Source organism: Salvelinus namaycush, chromosome 4, assembly GCF_016432855.1.
Source record: "Salvelinus namaycush isolate Seneca chromosome 4, SaNama_1.0, whole genome shotgun sequence".
Classification (NCBI taxonomy): Eukaryota; Metazoa; Chordata; class Actinopteri; order Salmoniformes; family Salmonidae; genus Salvelinus; species Salvelinus namaycush.
This window is the reverse complement of record NC_052310.1, coordinates 2,989,204-3,009,203: the sequence shown is the minus strand read 5'-3', so window position 1 is coordinate 3,009,203 and position 20,000 is coordinate 2,989,204. Positions and strand designations below refer to the sequence as shown.

General features: G+C 44.7%; 1 protein-coding gene across 4 annotated transcripts in view; it reads right to left on the bottom strand.

Annotated features, from left to right (window-relative positions):
* Nucleotides 1–20,000, bottom strand: part of LOC120046061 (transforming acidic coiled-coil-containing protein 2-like) — a 77,717-nt gene that overhangs the window by 46,113 nt on the left and 11,604 nt on the right. For 3 of the 4 annotated variants that reach the window (XM_038990984.1, XM_038990987.1, XM_038990985.1), the window contains exon 1: nucleotides 4,995–5,225. The exons of the other annotated variant lie outside the window; for it this stretch is intronic. In XM_038990984.1, the coding sequence (XP_038846912.1) occupies nucleotides 4,995–5,164 (170 nt within the window). In that variant the 5' untranslated portion in view covers nucleotides 5,165–5,225. Of the gene's footprint in view, nucleotides 1–4,994; nucleotides 5,226–20,000 lie in introns of those variants that run through there. 4 annotated transcript variants of the gene reach the window in all.

Genomic DNA, 20,000 nt, shown 5'->3' with positions numbered 1-20,000 from the left:
CATTGGGCCAGTAACCAGCAGGTAGTCTAGTGGTTAGAGTGTTGGGCCAGTAACCAGCAGGTAGTCTAGTGGTTAGAGTGTTGGGCCAGTAACCAGCAGGTAGTCTAGCGGTTAGATCATTGGGCCAGTAACCAGCAGGTCGTCTAGTGGTTAGATCATTGGGCCAGTAACCAGTAGGTAGTCTAGCGGTTAGATCATTGGGCCAGTAACCAGTAGGTAGTCTAGTGGTTAGAGTGTTGGGCCAGTAACCAGTAGGTAGTCTAGTGGTTAGAGTGTTGGGCCAGTAACCAGTAGGTCATCTAGTGGTTAGATCATTGGGCCAGTAACCAGTAGGTAGTCTAGCGGTTAGATCATTGGGCCAGTAACCAGCAGGTAGTCTAGTGGTTAGATCATTGGGCCAGTAACCAGTAGGTAGTCTAGTGGTTAGATCATTGGGCCAGTAACCAGCAGGTTGTCTAGCGGTTAGATCATTGGGCCAGTAACCAGTAGGTAGTCTAGTGGTTAGATCATTGGGCCAGTAACCAGTAGGTAGTCTAGTGGTTAGAGTGTTGGGCCAGTAACCAGTAGGTCATCTAGTGGTTAGATCATTGGGCCAGTAACCAGTAGGTAGTCTAGTGGTTAGATCATTGGGCCAGTAACCAGTAGGTAGTCTAGTGGTTAGATCGTTGGGCCAGTAACCAGTAGGTCGTCTAGTGGTTAGAGTGTTGGGCCAGTAACCAGTAGGTAGTCTAATGGTTAGAGTGTTGGGCCAGTAACCAGTAGGTAGTCTAGCGGTTAGATCATTGGGCCAGTAACCAGCAGGTTGTCTAGCGGTTAGATCATTGGGTCAGTAACCAGCAGGTAGTCTAGTGGTTAGATCATTGGGCCAGTAACCAGCAGGTAGTCTAGTGGTTAGATCATTGGGCCAGTAACCAGCAGGTAGTCTAGCGGTTAGAGTGTTGGGCCAGTAACCAGCAGGTAGTCTAGTGGTTAGAGTGTTGGGCCAGTAACCAGTAGGTAGTCTAGTGGTTAGAGCGTTGGGCCAGTAACCAGTAGGTAGTCTAGTGGTTAGATCATTGGGCCAGTAACCAGCAGGTAGTCTAGTGGTTAGATCATTGGGCCAGTAACCAGCAGGTAGTCTAGTGGTTAGATCATTGGGCCAGTAACCAGTAGGTAGTCTAATGGTTAGAGTGTTGGGCCAGTAACCAGTAGGTAGTCTAGCGGTTAGATCATTGGGCCAGTAACCAGCAGGTTGTCTAGCGGTTAGATCATTGGGTCAGTAACCAGCAGGTAGTCTAGTGGTTAGATCATTGGGCCAGTAACCAGCAGGTAGTCTAGTGGTTAGATCATTGGGCCAGTAACCAGCAGGTAGTCTAGCGGTTAGAGTGTTGGGCCAGTAACCAGCAGGTAGTCTAGTGGTTAGAGTGTTGGGCCAGTAACCAGTAGGTAGTCTAGTGGTTAGAGCGTTGGGCCAGTAACCAGTAGATAGTCTAGTGGTTAGATCATTGGGCCAGTAACCAGCAGGTAGTCTAGTGGTTAGATCATTGGGCCAGTAACCAGTAGGTAGTCTAGTGGTTAGATCATTGGGCCAGTAACCAGTAGGTAGTCTAGTGGTTAGATCATTGGGCCAGTAACCAGTAGGTAGTCTAGTGGTTAGATCATTGGGTCAGTAACCAGTAGGTCGTCTAGTGGTTAGATCATTGGGCCAGTAACCAGTAGGTAGTCTAGTGGTTAGATCATTGGGCCAGTAACCAGCAGGTAGTCTAGTGGTTAGATCATTGGGCCAGTAACCAGCAGGTAGTCTAGTGGTTAGAGTGTTGGGCCAGTAACCAGCAGGTAGTCTAATGGTTAGTTCATTGGGCCAGTAACCAGTAGGTAGTCTAGTGGTTAGATCATTGGGCCAGTAACCAGCAGGTAGTCTAGTGGTTAGAGTGTTGAGCCAGTAACCAGCAGGTTGTCTAGTGGTTAGAGGGTTGGGCCAGTAATCAGAAGGTAGTCTAGTGGTTAGAGTGTTGGGCCAGTAACCAGCAGGTTGTCTAGTGGTTAGAGTGTTGGGCCAGTAACCAGCAGGTAGTCTAGTGGTTAGAGTGTTGGGCCAGTAACCAGCAGGTAGTCTAGTGGTTAGAGTGTTGGGCCAGTAACCAGTAGGTAGTCTAGTGGTTAGAGCGTTGGGCCAGTAACCAGTAGGTAGTCTAGTGGTTAGATCATTGGGTCAGTAACCAGTAGGTAGTCTAGTGGTTAGATCATTGGGCCAGTAACCAGTAGGTAGTCTAGTGGTTAGATCACTGGGCCAGTAACCAGCAGGTAGCCTAGTGGTTAGAGTGTTGGGCCAGTAACCAGTAGGTAGTCTAGTGGTTAGAGTGTTGGGCCAGTAACCAGCAGGTAGTCTAGCGGTTAGATCATTGGGTCAGTAACCAGTAGGTAATCTAGTGGTTAGATCATTGGGCCAGTAACCAGCAGGTAGTCTAGTGGTTAGAGTGTTGGGCCAGTAACCAGTAGGTAATCTAGTGGTTAGATCATTGGGCCAGTAACCAGTAGGTAGTCTAGCGGTTAGATCATTGGGCCAGTAACCAGTAGGTAATCTAGTGGTTAGATCATTGGGCCAGTAACCAGCAGGTAGTCTAGTGGTTAGAGTGTTGAGCCAGTAACCAGCAGGTTGTCTAGTGGTTAGAGGGTTGGGCCAGTAATCAGAAGGTAGTCTAGTGGTTAGAGTGTTGGGCCAGTAACCAGCAGGTTGTCTAGTGGTTAGAGTGTTGGGCCAGTAACCAGCAGGTAGTCTAGTGGTTAGAGTGTTGGGCCAGTAACCAGCAGGTAGTCTAGTGGTTAGAGTGTTGGGCCAGTAACCAGTAGGTAGTCTAGTGGTTAGAGCGTTGGGCCAGTAACCAGTAGGTAGTCTAGTGGTTAGATCATTGGGTCAGTAACCAGTAGGTAGTCTAGTGGTTAGATCATTGGGCCAGTAACCAGTAGGTAGTCTAGTGGTTAGATCACTGGGCCAGTAACCAGCAGGTAGCCTAGTGGTTAGAGTGTTGGGCCAGTAACCAGTAGGTAGTCTAGTGGTTAGAGTGTTGGGCCAGTAACCAGCAGGTAGTCTAGTGGTTAGAGTGTTGGGCCAGTAACCAGTAGGTAGTCTAGTGGTTAGAGTGTTGGGCCAGTAACCAGTAGGTAGTCTAGTGGTTAGAGTGTTGGGCCAGTAACCAGTAGGTAGTCTAGTGGTTAGATCATTGGGCCAGTAACCAGCAGGTAGTCTAGTGGTTAGATCATTGGGCCAGTAACCAGTAGGTAGTCTAGTGGTTAGATCATTGGGCCAGTAACCAGTAGGTAGTCTAGTGGTTAGATCATTGGGCCAGTAACCAGTAGGTAGTCTAGTGGTTAGATCATTGGGCCAGTAACCAGCAGGTAGTCTAGTGGTTAGAGTGTTGAGCCAGTAACCAGCAGGTTGTCTAGTGGTTAGATCATTGGGCCAGTAACCAGTAGGTAGTCTAGTGGTTAGAGTGTTGGGCCAGTAACCAGCAGGTTGTCTAGTGGTTAGAGTGTTGGGCCAGTAACCAGTAGGTAGTCTAGTGGTTAGAGGGTTGGGCCAGTAATCAGAAGGTAGTCTAGTGGTTAGAGTGTTGGGCCAGTAACCAGCAGGTAGTCTAGTGGTTAGAGTGTTGGGCCAGTAACCAGCAGGTAGCCTAGTGGTTAGAGTGTTGGGCCAGTAACCAGCAGGTAGCCTAGTGGTTAGAGTGTTGGACTAGTAACCAGCAGGTAGCCTAGTGGTTAGAGCGTTGGGCCAGTAACCAGCAGGTAGTCTAGTGGTTAGAGTGTTGGGCCAGTAACCAGCAGGTAGCCTAGTGGTTAGAGTGTTGGACTAGTAACCAGCAGGTAGCCTAGTGGTTAGAGCGTTGGGCCAGTAACCAGCAGGTAGTCTAGTGGTTAGAGTGTTGGGCCAGTAACCAGCAGGTAGTCTAGTGGTTAGATCATTGGGCCAGTAACCAGTAGATAGTCTAGTGGTTAGTTCATTGGGCCAGTAACCAGTAGGTAGTCTAGCGGTTAGATCATTGGGCCAGTAACCAGCAGGTAGCCAAGAGGTTAGATCATTGGGCTAGTAACCAGCAGGTAGTCTAGAGGTTAGATCATTGGGCCAGTAACCAGCAGGTAGTCTAGTGGTTAGATCATTGGGCCAGTAACCAGCAGGTAGTCTAGTGGTTAGATCATTGGGCCAGTAACTGGAAGGTGGCAGGTTCAAATACCAGAGCCGACAAGGTGAAAAATCTGTTGATGTTCCCTTGAGCAAGACACCTAACCCTAATATGCTGCGAGGGTGCTGTACTACTTGGCTGATCCTGTAAACCACATGTTGTATTTACATATTAATCTTGATAGCAGTATACAAAAACACACACATCTAAATATTCTGCCACACACTGCATCAGCTTCCACATACATACATCAGTTACTGTATATAGATGGATGTCTCAGTATTCTGCCACACACACACACACAGCCTCTCCAGACGCTCCTGTCTGTCTCTCTCTTTCTGTCTCTCTCTCTCACACCCAGTGGGCTGGTGCTAAAAGACTACAGCACCACAAATATTATTCTGCAACATGTAAAACTAAAACGAGTCCAGGCACCTAAAATGATTCACAGATCCTTTTTCATTCCACTTTCACATCTCTCTCTCTCTCTCTCTCTCTCTTTCTCTCTCGCTCTCTCTCTCATGCTCTCTCTCTCTCCATCTCTCTCTCCCTCTCTCTCTCTCTGTCACCAGTCTCTCTCTCTCTCTCTCTCCATCTCTCTCTCTCTCTGTCACCAGTCTCGCTCTCTCTCTCTCTTTCTCTCTCTGTCACCAGTCTCTCTCTCTCTTTCTCTCTCGCTCTCTCTCATGCTCTCTCTCTCTCCATCTCTCTCTCTCTCTCTCTCTCTCGCTCTCTCTCTCTCTCTCTCTGTCACCAGTCTCTCTCTCTCTCTCTCTCTCTCTCTCTCTCTCTCTCTCTCCAGTCACTCTCTCTTTCTCTCTCTCGGTCTCTCACCTCTGTCTGGCCAGGATCATGGCATGGTGTTGAGACCCCCAGGACAGTCTCTGGAGCATCCCCAGAGCAGGGTTAGTAGGGCTGTCCCCATCCCCAGGGCTGGTGTCTCTGTACAGGGTGTCCCAGCCCCACCGAGCCCACCGCAGAGGAGACAGAGCCCCCCAGACCATGCCTGTCTCTCCTCTGCCTCTACCTCTCTACCTCTCCCCTCTACCTCTCTCCTCTGCTTCTACCTCTCTACCTCTCCCCTCTACCTCTCCCCTCTACCGCTCCTCTGCCTCTACCTATCTACCTCTCCCCTCTACCTCTCTCCTCTGCCTCTACCTCTACCTCTGAACTGACTCTCTCTACTGACGCTCTCCTGTCGATTTCTCTACTATTCTCCCGACTGCCTCTCCTCTCTACCTCTGTTCTCTACCTCTCCCCTCTACCTCTCCCCTCTACCTGTCCCCTCTACCTGTCCCCTCTACCTGTCCCCTCTACCTGTCCCCTCTACCTGTCCCCTCTACCTCTCCTCTCTGCCTCTCCTTTGGTTTCTCTATACACCGAGTCTCTGCTCTACTCTTCTCCTCCTTCTCTCAAGTGTTCTGCTTCTATATTTCCGTGTCTCTATCCCTTTTTTATTGTGTATCCTTCCCTCTCTTCTGTTCTTTTGTTGTTTCGTTATCCTTCCTCCCGTCCTCTCTTCTCCAGTTGTAAATTATCCTTCTTCTCTTCTCCAGTTGTAAATTATCCTTCCTCTCTTCTCCAGTTGTAAATTCTCCTTCCTCTCTTCTCCAGTTGTAAATTCTCCTTCCTCTCTTCTCCAGTTGTAAATTCTCCTTCCTCTCTTCTCCAGTTGTAAATTCTCCTTCCTCTCTTCTCCAGTTGTAAATTCTCCTTCCTCTCTTCTCCAGTTGTAAATTCTCCTTCCCTTCTTCTCCAGTTGTAAATTCTCCTTCTAGCTGCTGAGTCTAACCTGCAGATATTCTGTCAGTCTCTCTTTCTCTCCTTCCCTTCCTGGTCCTCTCTCTCTCTCTCTATCTCCCTCCCTCCTCTTTTTCTTTCCCTAACCACCCGGATGTGAACACGCTGGAACCGAAGATGCTGGCAGCTCTGTGTGCGGCTGTGTGAGAGACACGCATGCGCACACACACACACACACACACACACACACACACACACACACACACACACACACACACACACACACACACACACACACACACACACACACACACACACACACACACACACACACACACACACACACACACACACACACACACACACGTCTCTCTCCTCGTAGGCTATTTTAGAGGATGGAGGAAACAGTCTGTCAACGTAAGCTTCTGTGATGAAGCATGTTCCTTCCCTCTCTCTCTCTCTCTCCCTCTCTCCCTCTGTTCTCTCTCTCTCTCTCTCCCCTCTCCCTCTGTTCTCTCTCTCTCTCTCTCCCTCTCTCCCTCCGTTCTCTCTCTCCCTCTGTTCTCTCTCTCTCTCCCTCTCTCCCTCCGTTCTCTCTCTCTCTCTCTCTCTCTCCCTCTCTCCCTCTGTTCTCTCTCTCTCTCTCTCCCTCTCTCCCTCTGTTCTCTCTCTCTCTCCTACTCACCCTCCCTTCTCTCCCTCCCTCCCTTTTTCTGCACCGATTTTTAATGAGAATCGATGGCTTGAAGCTTTGCCGTTGTCCAAGCGGTGCAGAGAACACATTCACACACAGTGATTCTGGTCGACTCGGCTCTACAAACACACACACGCACACACACACACGCACACACACACACACACACACACACACACACACACACACACACACACACACACACACACACACACACACACACACACACACACACACACACACACACACACACAGTGATTCTGGCCTGCTCGGCTCTACAAACACACACACACACCCACACTAATCTGGACTCTTATGACAAATCCCGCTATGCCCTCTGACGAACCATCAAACAAGCAAAGCGTCATACAGGACTAAGATCGAATCTTACTCCACCTGCTATGACGCTCGTCAGATGTGACAGGGGATTCAAACTATCATGGATTGCAAAGGGAAACCCAGCCGAGAGCCTACCAGATAAGCTTCTAGGATCTCTTCAAGGCAAGCAACACTGAACCATACGTGAGAGCACCAGCTGGTCCGGACGACTGTATGATCATGCTGTCCATAGCTGATGTGAGTAAGACCTTTAAACAGGTTAATATTCACAAGGCCGCAGGGCCAGACGGATTACCAGGGCGCGTATTCAAAGCATGCACTGACCAGCTAGCATTGATGTTTTCAACCTCTCCTGACCCAGTCTGTAAAACCTACATGTTTCAAGCAGACCACCATAGTCCCTGTGCCCAAGAACGCCAAGGTAACCTGTCTAAATGACTACCACCCCTTGCTACTCAAATCTGTAGCCATGAAATGTATTTGAAAGGCTGGTCATGGCTCACATCAACACCATTATCCGAGACACACTAGATCCACTCCAATTCTCATACAGCCCCAACAGATCTACAGATGGCTCAATCTCTATTGCACTCCACACTGCCCTTTCCCACCTGGACAAAAGGAACACCTACATGAGAATGCTATTCATTGACTACAGCTCAGCGTTCAACACCATAGTGCCTTCCAAGCTCATCACTACTCTAAGGACCCTGGGACTGAACACCTCCCTCTGCAACTGGATCCTGGACTTCCTGACGTGCCGCCCCCAGGTGGTGAGGGTAGGTAACATCACATCCGTCATGCTGACCCTCAACATGGAAGATTCAAGTTCCTTGGTGTCCACATCCCTAAAGGTCCTATCACATGGTCCGAGCACACCAACACAGTCGTGAAGACGACACAATTACGCATCTTCCCCCTCACGAGGAAGAAAAGATTTGGCAAGGGCCCTCCAGATCCTCAAAAAGTTCTACATCTGCACCATCGAGAGCATCCTGACCGGTTGCATCACCACCTGGTATGGCAACTACTCGGCATCCAACCACAAGGTGCTACAGAGAGTAATGCTTACGGCCCAGTACATCACTGGGGCCAAACTCCCTGCCATCTAGGACCAATATACCAGGCGGTGTCAGAGGAAGGCCCTAAAAATTGTCAAAGGCTCCAGCCACCCAAGTCACAGTGTAAGGACCGACGCCGGGGATGAGAAGCAGATACGGGGAGTCAAACATTTAATCAGTAACAGAACAAGAAACGGGTAAACAAAGACAGACGACAATCAATGCAGAAGCAGGGGAACGGGGAACCAGAAGGTAATGACAGAGGTGATTGAGTCCAGGTGAGTCCAATAATCGCTGACGCACGTGACGGGGGGGAAGGCAGGTGTGCGTAATGTTGGGGAGCCTGGCGCCCTCTAGCGCCATGGGGGAAGAGTGGGAGCAGGCGTGACAGTAACCCACGCTCTAGGGGCGCCACCCGGCGTCCTACCTGGGCGAGCCTGACGGGCCGGCCCAGGCACGGGCGCTGGACCCAGACGAACCGACAGAGGAGTGGGAGCCCGATGATCCGGCGGAGGCATAGCAGCCTGGGCGTAAAAACCGGACGATCAAGCTGAGGCCTGACATGGGATGGGCGCCTTCCCGAGCAAACCGGGGAAAGAATCCTCTAGAGCCAGCTAGGGCGTGACAGCCCGACGAGCTGGCTTAGGCACCCCCGGTTCCACCGGTGTTGGGCCCCGGACCCGACGTCACCACTAACCGGAACGTCAACACTTCCCTATGCTTCGTATGATGGCTTCTGCATTCTGTAAGGACCGACGCCGGGGGTGAACCAAACTATTTACATTGACCCCCCCTTTATTATGTATTGTTGTTGTATTTTGATTTCACTCTACCCTCGCTAGACTCTACCCTCATACTTACTAGACTCTACCCACACACTCACTAGACTCTACCCACACACTCACTAGACTCTACCCACACACTCACTGGACTCTATCCACACACTCACTAGACTCTACCCTCACACTCACTAGACTCTACCCTCACACTCACTAGACTCTACCCACACACTCACTAGACTCTACCCACACACTCACTAGACTCTACCCACACACTCACTAGACTCTACCCACACACTCACTAGACTCTCTTGCACACTCACCTTACTCTCTTGCACACTCACTAGACTCTACCCACACACTCACTAGACTCTCTTGCACACTCACCTGACTCTCTTGCACACTCACTAGGCTCTACCCACACACTCACATATACTAACTACACTGACACTCCAACACACACACTACAAACGCTCACATGTACAAAACAAACACACACATGCGTATTGACGCCACACACACACACACAGAGAGAGAGAGAATAGCGGATAACCTGGACGATTATGGGAGAACTGGGGGAGACAGTCACCCCCACTGTGAACATGGAAGATTATGGGGAGACACAGGGAGAGTCAGTCATCCCCACTGTGAACATGGAGGGAGATAAAATAAACATGAATATTGATCCATAACAACCAGAGAGGTCCATAACAACCAGAGAGGTCCATAACAACCAGAGAGGTCCATAACAACCAGAGAGGTCTCTGTCTCTTAGCCAGACAAGGGTACAGAAACACCACCGTGTGTGTACCCCTTTGTCTACACACACGAACACACACACAGGAGAACATGAATCAGACGACAGCAGGGAGGAGAAGATAGGTGGGGGGAGGAAAAGATAGGTGGGGGGAGGATAGTATGACCCCCTGTAAGTTCACCCTGCTGTCATTACAGACATCAGTCGATGGCAGGGTAAAAGCCTCGTAAAACCTTCCCTTCACCACGGTCAATAACCTTAGTGCCCCTGGGGCAGGTCACTGCAGAGATGGACTTGAGAAGAGGTCAGGGCCACATCTCGTAACAAAAATTGCAGATGTGAAGCTAACGCAGATATGACAGAGAAGGGGGCTGAATGGAGAAATATGTCTACAAGCTTGATGAACACTGCTCACCTCTGCTGTACACGACCAACCAATTTAGCGTAATACTGCCCTACTTTTTCTCAGGTTGACGTTTATTGAGATGAATCTTGTCCCAGAGGCAGAGCAGAGCCATTTTCACTAGATGGCCCGGCTGCCAAGTCAATGTTGTTAATTTATCGTAAACATTACTGAAGATTTCAAATAAAATAAACATTTTAAAGTTAGGGTTAGACATAATGTTAGCAGTGTGCTTTTATAACTTTGTTGCTGTGACAACGAGGACCCTGCTGCCTCCAGTTCATAAACGCCAACCTGCTACTATTTCATTAATATAATACTTCACCCCCTTCCCATGCCATTTAACAGATGCTTTTATCCAAAGGCACTTACAGTCACGCGTGCATACCATTTTACTTATGGGTGGCTGTGGGAATCGAACCCACAACCCAGACGCAGCAAGTGCCACACTTGTGGCACAACAAACTGACACACAGTGGACCATATAAATCCAGAGGTGATATAACATACATTAAGCAGGATGGTGGTATACTCTAATAGGGACGGCAGGTAGCCTAGTGGTTAGAGCGTAGCGGTCGGCAGGTAGCCTAGTGGTTAGAGCGTAGGGACGGCAGGTAGCCTAGTGGTTAGAGCGTAGGGACGGCAGGTAACCTAGTGGTTAGAGCGTAGGGGCGGCAGGTAGCCTAGTGGTTAGAGCGTAGGGACGGCAGGTAGCCTAGTGGTTAGAGCGTAGGGACGGCAGGTAGCCTAGTGGTTAGAGCGTAGGGACGGCAGGTAGCCTAGTGGTTAGAGCGTAGGGGCGGCAGGTAGCCTAGTGGTTAGAGCGTAGGGACGGCAGGTAGCCTAGTGGTTAGAGCGTAGGGACGGCAGGTAGCCTAGTGGTTAGAGCGTAGGGACGGCAGGTAGCCTAGTGGTTAGAGCGTAGGGGCGGCAGGTAACCTAGTGGTTAGAGCGTAGGGACGGCAGGTAGCCTAGTGGTTAGAGCGTAGGGCCAGTAACCGAAAGTTTGCTAGATCGAATCCCCGAGCTGACAAGGTAAAAATCAATCGCTCTACCCCTGAACAAGGCAATTTACCCTTTGTTCCCTGGCAGGATGTCATTGTAAATAAGAATTTGTTCTTAACTGACTTGCCTCGTTAAAATAAAATAAATAAATACAATAATCCCCATTGTGTGCGTCCCAGTAAGAACATCTGTGGAACCTTCAATCGACTCATTCTGACATAAAAACAAGAGCACAAGCCTTGCCAGAAAAGATGGAGGAAGGGGAGGAAGCACTGAAGACGAATCATCATTATACCTTCCCTTCGCCACGGTTAAGTAACCTTAGTGCCCCTGGGGCAGGTCATTGCAGAGATGGACTTGAGGAGAGGTCAGGAACGGGACACGTCTCTGACAGCAGCAAAGGAAAATAAGCGCACAGTTTTGCTACTGGACGGTGTACAGTAACGGTCTAATCTTCTTGGGATCCCTGACTCTCCCAGAGGGATCATCTGTAGATCAATCACACGTTGACGCTTATTGTCACGAGTCTTGTCCTGGAGGCAGAACTGATCAATTTGCTCTTAGACAGGCCAGCTGCAAAGTCCAAATTGGTTATATTATAACAATTTCTGAAAACTAAAATGTGCTTTAATTGGTCTTAAATAAGGTTCGAGTTAGGCATTAGGGTTAGCAGTGTGGTTAAGGTTAGGGTTAACCTTAGGGTTAGGTTTTAAAATCAGATCTGATGACTTTGTGGCTGTGCCAGCTAGTGACCACTCTGCAGAGCTGCCTCCAGAACAACATTCATGACTAAAAACGCTAACCTGCAGATCAATCAGAGGCCACCACAACCAGGGATTTATGTTTCACACCAGAGGGGTATCCTACGAAGCAAGCTAGATCTAGTACGGTTTTCTAAAGCTAGCCAGCTTCAGTTAGCGTCACATTCCAGCTCAGGCTTCGTCCGTACTGCGAGGGTAGATTTTCGTCCGTACTACCAGGGTAGATGTTCGTACTGCGAGGGTAGATTTTTGTCCTACGAGGGTAGATGCTCGTACTACGAGGGTAGATGTTCGTCCTACGAGGGTAGATGCTCGTCCTACGAGGGTAGATGCTCGTCCTACGAGGGTAGATTTTTGTCCGTACTACCAGGGTAGATGTTCGTACTACGAGGATAGATTTTTGTCCTACGAGGGTAGATGCTCGTACTACGAGGGTAGATGTTCGTCCTACGAGGGTAGATGCTCGTACTACGAGGGTAGATGTTCGTACTACGAGGGTAGATGTTCGTTCTACGAGGGTAGATGTTCGTACTACGAGGGTAGATGTTCGTACTACGAGGGTAGATGTTCGTACTACGAGGATAGATGTTTGTCCTACGAGGATAGATGTTTGTCCTACGAGGGTAGATGTTCGTACTACGAGGGTAGATGTTCGTACTACGAGGATAGATGTTCGTACTACGAGGGTAGATGTTCGTCCTACGAGGGTAGATGTTCGTCCTACGAGGGTAGATGCTCGTACTACGAGGGTAGATTTTCGTACTACGAGGGTAGATGTTCGTACTACGAGGGTAGATGCTCGTACTACGAGGGTAGATGTTCGTCCTACGAGGGTAGATGCTCGTACTACGAGGGTAGATGTTCGTACTACGAGGGTAGATGCTCGTTCTACGAGGGTAGATTTTCGTACTACGAGGGTAGATGTTCGTACTACGAGGGTAGATGCTCGTTCTACGAGGATAGATGTTTGTCCTACGAGGGTAGATGTTCGTCCTACGAGGGTAGATGTTCGTACTACGAGGGTAGATGTTCGTTCTACGAGGGTAGATGTTCGTACTACGAGGGTAGATGTTCGTCCTACGAGGGTAGATGTTCGTTCTACGAGGGTAGATGTTCGTACTACGAGGGTAGATGTTCGTCCTACGAGAGTAGATGTTGCTCGTCCACTTCCTGTTAACTCTAGCAGGCTCGTAACTGCGCGTGCGTATCGCACATGTCTAGTCGAACGCAGAACTCGTCGTTGAGATAATGCAGAAATATCAATGGATGGGCGAGTCAGTGGCACATTTTAATTTATGCCGAAATCAAAATGACGTCTTCAATTTCGTGACTTATTGTTAATGCCGTCTTTGCCGTGTTATTACGAGTATCTTTCCCACTGCTATCGATATAGTTTTAGTATTCAGTCATACAAAAGCGTTATATTGCGTGAATTTTAAAATGCATTCTGTCATCTCTAAATGTGTAATTTCATATATTTTAACATTACTATTTTTTTTTTTTAATTTTTTTTACATTTGATTGATAAAACATTTAACCTCTAAAAGTCTAAGCCGTTGGTGTGGTAATACCATCGATCATTTAACTATTTAATTTAGAATTTTAGTACCCCTTTAGGTATCAAAAGAAAAATATTTAAATTGTTTTGAGAAAATATTGAATTTGGCTACTACTATAGCTCATAGAATAACACATTCATAAATGACAAAAAAAGACAGTCAACAAATGTATCATAAGGAATAAGGTTTTTAAGTGTCTGTCCTATGTCTAGGAGATATAAGAAAGCTCAGGAATATTTATGTTTTTTGGACACATATTTAACCCCTTATATTTGTTGGCACAAAACTACCTCCATACTGCCATTCATTTGTATGGGTTACCTTCATATGAAGGTTTAATATCTATATATATATCTCCATTCTTCCATGTATTTATATGGGTTACCATCAGACGAAGGTTTAATATCTATATATATATCTCCATTCTTCCATGTGTTTATATGGGTTACCATCAGACGAAGGTTTAATATCTATATATATCTCCATTCTTCCATGTGTTTATATGGGTTACCATCAGACGAAGGTTTAATATCTATATATATATCTCCATTCTTCCATGTGTTTATATGGGTTACCATCAGACGAAGGTTTAATATCTATATATATATCTCCATTCTTCCATGTGTTTATATGGGTTACCATCAGACGAAGGTTTAATATCTATATATCTCCATACTTCCATGTGTTTATATGGGTTACCATCAGACGAAGGTTTAATATCTATATATCTCCATACTTCCATGTGTTTATATGGGTTACCATCAGACGAAGGTTTAATATCTATATATATCTCCATTCTTCCATGTGTTTATATGGGTTACCATCAGACGAAGGTTTAATATCTATATATATATATCTCCATTCTTCCATGTGTTTATATGGGTTACCATCAGACGAAGGTTTAATATCTATATATATATCTCCATTCTTCCATGTGTTTATATGGGTTACCATCAGACGAAGGTTTAATATCTATATATATATCTCCATTCTTCCATGTGTTTATATGGGTTACCATCAGACGAAGGTTTAATATCTATATATATATCTCCATTCTTCCATGTGTTTATATGGGTTACCATCAGACGAAGGTTTAATATCTATATATATATCTCCATTCTTCCATGTGTTTATATGGGTTACCATCAGACGAAGGTTTAATATCTATATATATATCTCCATTCTTCCATGTGTTTATATGGGTTACCATCAGACGAAGGTTTAATATCTATATATATATCTCCATTCTTCCATGTGTTTATATGGGTTACCATCAGACGAAGGTTTAATATCTATATATATATATCTCCATTCTTCCATGTGTTTATATGGGTTACCATCAGACGAAGGTTTAATATCTATATATATATCTCCATTCTTCCATGTGTTTATATGGGTTACCATCAGACGAAGGTTTAATATCTATATATATATCTCCATTCTTCCATGTGTTTATATGGGTTACCATCAGACGAAGGTTTAATATCTATATATATATCTCCATTCTTCCATGTGTTTATATGGGTTACCATCAGACGAAGGTTTAATATCTATATATATCTCCATTCTTCCATGTGTTTATATGGGTTACCATCAGACGAAGGTTTAATATCTATATATATATCTCCATTCTTCCATGTGTTTATATGGGTTACCATCAGACGAAGGTTTAATATCTATATATATATCTCCATTCTTCCATGTGTTTATATGGGTTACCATCAGACGAAGGTTTAATATCTATATATATATCTCCATTCTTCCATGTGTTTATATGGGTTACCATCAGACGAAGGTTTAATATCTATATATATATCTCCATTCTTCCATGTGTTTATATGGGTTACCATCAGACGAAGGTTTAATATCTATATATATATCTCCATTCTTCCATGTGTTTATATGGGTTACCATCAGACGAAGGTTTAATATCTATATATATATCTCCATTCTTCCATGTGTTTATATGGGTTACCATCAGACGAAGGTTTAATATCTATATATATATCTCCATTCTTCCATGTGTTTATATGGGTTACCATCAGACGAAGGTTTAATATCTATATATATCTCCATTCTTCCATGTGTTTATATGGGTTACCATCAGACGAAGGTTTAATATCTATATATATCTCCATTCTTCCATGTGTTTATATGGGTTACCATCAGACGAAGGTTTAATATCTATATATATATCTCCATTCTTCCATGTGTTTATATGGGTTACCATCAGACGAAGGTTTAATATCTATATATATATCTCCATTCTTCCATGTGTTTATATGGGTTACCATCAGACGAAGGTTTAATATCTATATATATATCTCCATTCTTCCATGTGTTTATATGGGTTACCATCAGACGAAGGTTTAATATCTATATATATATCTCCATTCTTCCATGTGTTTATATGGGTTACCATCAGACGAAGGTTTAATATCTATATATATATCTCCATTCTTCCATGTGTTTATATGGGTTACCATCAGACGAAGGTTTAATATCTATATATATATCTCCATTCTTCCATGTGTTTATATGGGTTACCATCAGACGAAGGTTTAATATCTATATATATATATCTCCATTCTTCCATGTGTTTATATGGGTTACCATCAGACGAAGGTTTAATATCTATATATATATATCTCCATTCTTCCATGTGTTTATATGGGTTACCATCAGACGAAGGTTTAATATCTATATATATATATCTCCATTCTTCCATGTGTTTATATGGGTTACCATCAGACGAAGGTTTAATATCTATATATATATCTCCATTCTTCCATGTGTTTATATGGGTTACCATCAGACGAAGGTTTAATATCTATATATATATCTCCATTCTTCCATGTGTTTATATGGGTTACCATCAGACGAAGGTTTAATATCTATATATATATCTCCATTCTTCCATGTGTTTATATGGTTTACCATCAGACGAAGGTTTAATATCTATATATATATCTCCATTCTTCCATGTGTTTATATGGGTTACCATCAGACGAAGGTTTAATATCTATATATATATCTCCATTCTTCCATGTGTTTATATGGGTTACCATCAGACGAAGGTTTAATATCTATATATATATCTCCATTCTTCCATGTGTTTATATGGGTTACCATCAGACGAAGGTTTAATATCTATATATATATCTCCATTCTTCCATGTGTTTATATGGGTTACCATCAGACGAAGGTTTAATATCTATATATATATCTCCATTCTTCCATGTGTTTATATGGGTTACCATCAGACGAAGGTTTAATATCTATATATATATCTCCATTCTTCCATGTGTTTATATGGGTTACCATCAGACGAAGGTTTAATATCTATATATATATCTCCATTCTTCCATGTGTTTATATGGGTTACCATCAGACGAAGGTTTAATATCTATATATATATCTCCATTCTTCCATGTGTTTATATGGGTTACCATCAGACGAAGGTTTAATATCTATATATATATCTCCATTCTTCCATGTGTTTATATGGGTTACCATCAGACGAAGGTTTAATATCTATATATATATCTCCATTCTTCCATGTGTTTATATGGGTTACCATCAGACGAAGGTTTAATATCTATATATATATATCTCCATTCTTCCATGTGTTTATATGGGTTACCATCAGACGAAGGTTTAATATCTATATATATATCTCCATTCTTCCATGTGTTTATATGGGTTACCATCAGACGAAGGTTTAATATCTATATATATATCTCCATTCTTCCATGTGTTTATATGGGTTACCATCAGACGAAGGTTTAATATCTATATATATATATCTCCATTCTTCCATGTGTTTATATGGGTTACCATCAGACGAAGGTTTAATATCTATATATATATCTCCATTCTTCCATGTGTTTATATGGGTTACCATCAGACGAAGGTTTAATATCTATATATATATCTCCATTCTTCCATGTATTTATATGGGTTACCATCAGACGAAGGTTTAATATCTATATATATCTCCATTCTTCCATGTATTTATATGGGTTACCATCAGACGAAGGTTTAATATCTATATATATATCTCCATTCTTCCATGTATTTATATGGGTTACCATCAGACGAAGGTTTAATATCTATATATATATCTCCATTCTTCCATGTGTTTATATGGGTTACCATCAGACGAAGGTTTAATATCTATATATATATCTCCATTCTTCCATGTGTTTATATGGGTTACCATCAGACGAAGGTTTAATATCTATATATATATCTCCATTCTTCCATGTGTTTATATGGGTTACCATCAGACGAAGGTTTAATATCTATATATATATCTCCATTCTTCCATGTGTTTATATGGGTTACCATCAGACGAAGGTTTAATATCTATATATATATATCTCCATTCTTCCATGTGTTTATATGGGTTACCATCAGACGAAGGTTTAATATCTATATATATATATCTCCATTCTTCCATGTGTTTATATGGGTTACCATCAGACGAAGGTTTAATATCTATATATATATATCTCCATTCTTCCATGTGTTTATATGGGTTACCATCAGACGAGTTCCGTGACACTTGTGGGGGTCGTAGAGCAAAACCATTCGGACGCTGCAGACATTTCCGTAAGAAGACAGATTTTCGTGATGTCTCATGGTCTGACAAACACCGCTGTAGCTAGGCCACCTTCCACCGCAGGTGCGGAAAGGCCGACATCGTCAGATATCTCTAGTTTAAACTGATGGAGTTTGATGAGGTTTTTTAAAATTATTATGTTACTTAGATCGATGCACTGGTGCGTCAATAGACTCTTAAGTATTTATCAGTCGTCTTCCTCAAACGAAGAGAATGATGACGCCTCCTTTGCAAGATGGAGGGAATTTGATTTCATTGGCCCTCAACTCGCGACTCAGTCATTTCATTCAGGGTAAGTGGAGTTAGCCGTGAGTTAGTCTGTCCCGGAGCAGGTTCGTTCTGAACGAATCGTTGCCATAGAAATGTACCCGGCTAAAAGGTGAGACACTTTCATATGACCGGTTATGACAGGTTATGACAGGTTATGACAGGTTATGACAGGTTATGACAGGTTATGACCGGTTATGACCGGTTATGACGAGTTGAACTCAGAGTCGACCAAAGTTACCTCACCAACTCCTCAAACCTGCTCGGCAGGTTACCCATCTGACGATGTGCTCCTGAATAGCCCAGTACACACACAGACAGGTTTGGTTCTTGGAGCTCCTCCTAGGAGCTGAAAAACCCCTTTCAGACAAAACTACCACTTGTTTACCATACCCCCTTTCTTTATGTATATCTGAAGGGGGGTTAAGGGTTAAAAACACATTCCATTGAAACCCACCTTAAGATCTAGTCATAAAACGTATATTTCCACAGACCCTGTAACCAAACAGTACTGTATGTGTGAGGCTAGCTAATATAAGTCTAGCTCAATGGTTATTATGAGTAATTTACTGAGAGGTAATTAACACGTTTAGCAGCTCAGTCTACCATGTCTTTGCAGAGGACATTTCACATTCTGTAACGACGGTAAACATACACATCGTCACCATGGCAACTGAGAGCTGCTAGCCTTGCACCATATGTGCTAGTGTGGTTAAGAGCCCACAGTAGCTTGGCCAACACACACACACACACACACACATATAAAACACCCAGACTACCACATTCATATCAACATGTCTATTACTGTTGTCTACAACAAAGCCTTTTCAAAAATTGTTAACCGTGTTGCTGCTTTGGCTTGCTTGGCAGCCCTGTTGGCAACTAGCACACGGAGTCGCTGAGGGAGAGAGAGGAACGGGTAAGGAAAGGGAAGGGGTGGTAGAGAGCAGCTGAGGGAACAAAGAGACAGAGAGAGGGGAGAGAGAGACAGAGGGAGACAGAGAGAGGGAGAGAGAGAGAGAGAGAGAGAGAGAGAGAGAGAGAGAGAGAGAGAGAGAGAGAGAGAGAGAGAGAGAGAGAGAGAGAGAGAGAGAGAGAGAGAGAGAGAGAGAGAGAGAGAGACAGAGAGACAGAGAGAGAGGGAGACAGAGAGACAGAGAGAGGAGACAGAGATACAGAGACAGAGATAGAGAGAGAGAGAGAGAGAGAGAGGGGAGAGAGAGACAGAGAGACAGAGACAGAGAGACAGAGAGACAGAGAGAGGAGGGGTGCTGTCTACAGCTTCAACACAGACCTGAGTGACTCGAGACAGGATTGATTCTCTGGCTCAGTGTGCAGCTAGCAGGAGGTACAGAACTCACACACACACACTCACACACACACACACACACAATCACACACACTCACACACACACACACAATCACACACACACTCACACACACACATATTCTCTACCTGGCTCAGTCTGCAGCTAGCAGGAGGTCCAGAACTCTCACACACACACACACAGACGCACACACACAGACACACACACACACACACACACACACACACACACACACACACACACACACACACACACACACACACACACACACACACACATACACACACACACACACATATACACACACACACACACACACACACACACACACACACATATTCTCTATCTGGCTCAGTGTGAAGCTAGCAGGAGGTACAGAACTCACACACACTCACACACACACACAAACTCACACACACACACACACACACACACACACACACATTCTCTATCTGGCTCAGTGTAAAGCTAGTAGGAGGTAGTCTACATCAGGAGTAGTCTACATAAGGAGTAGTCTACATAA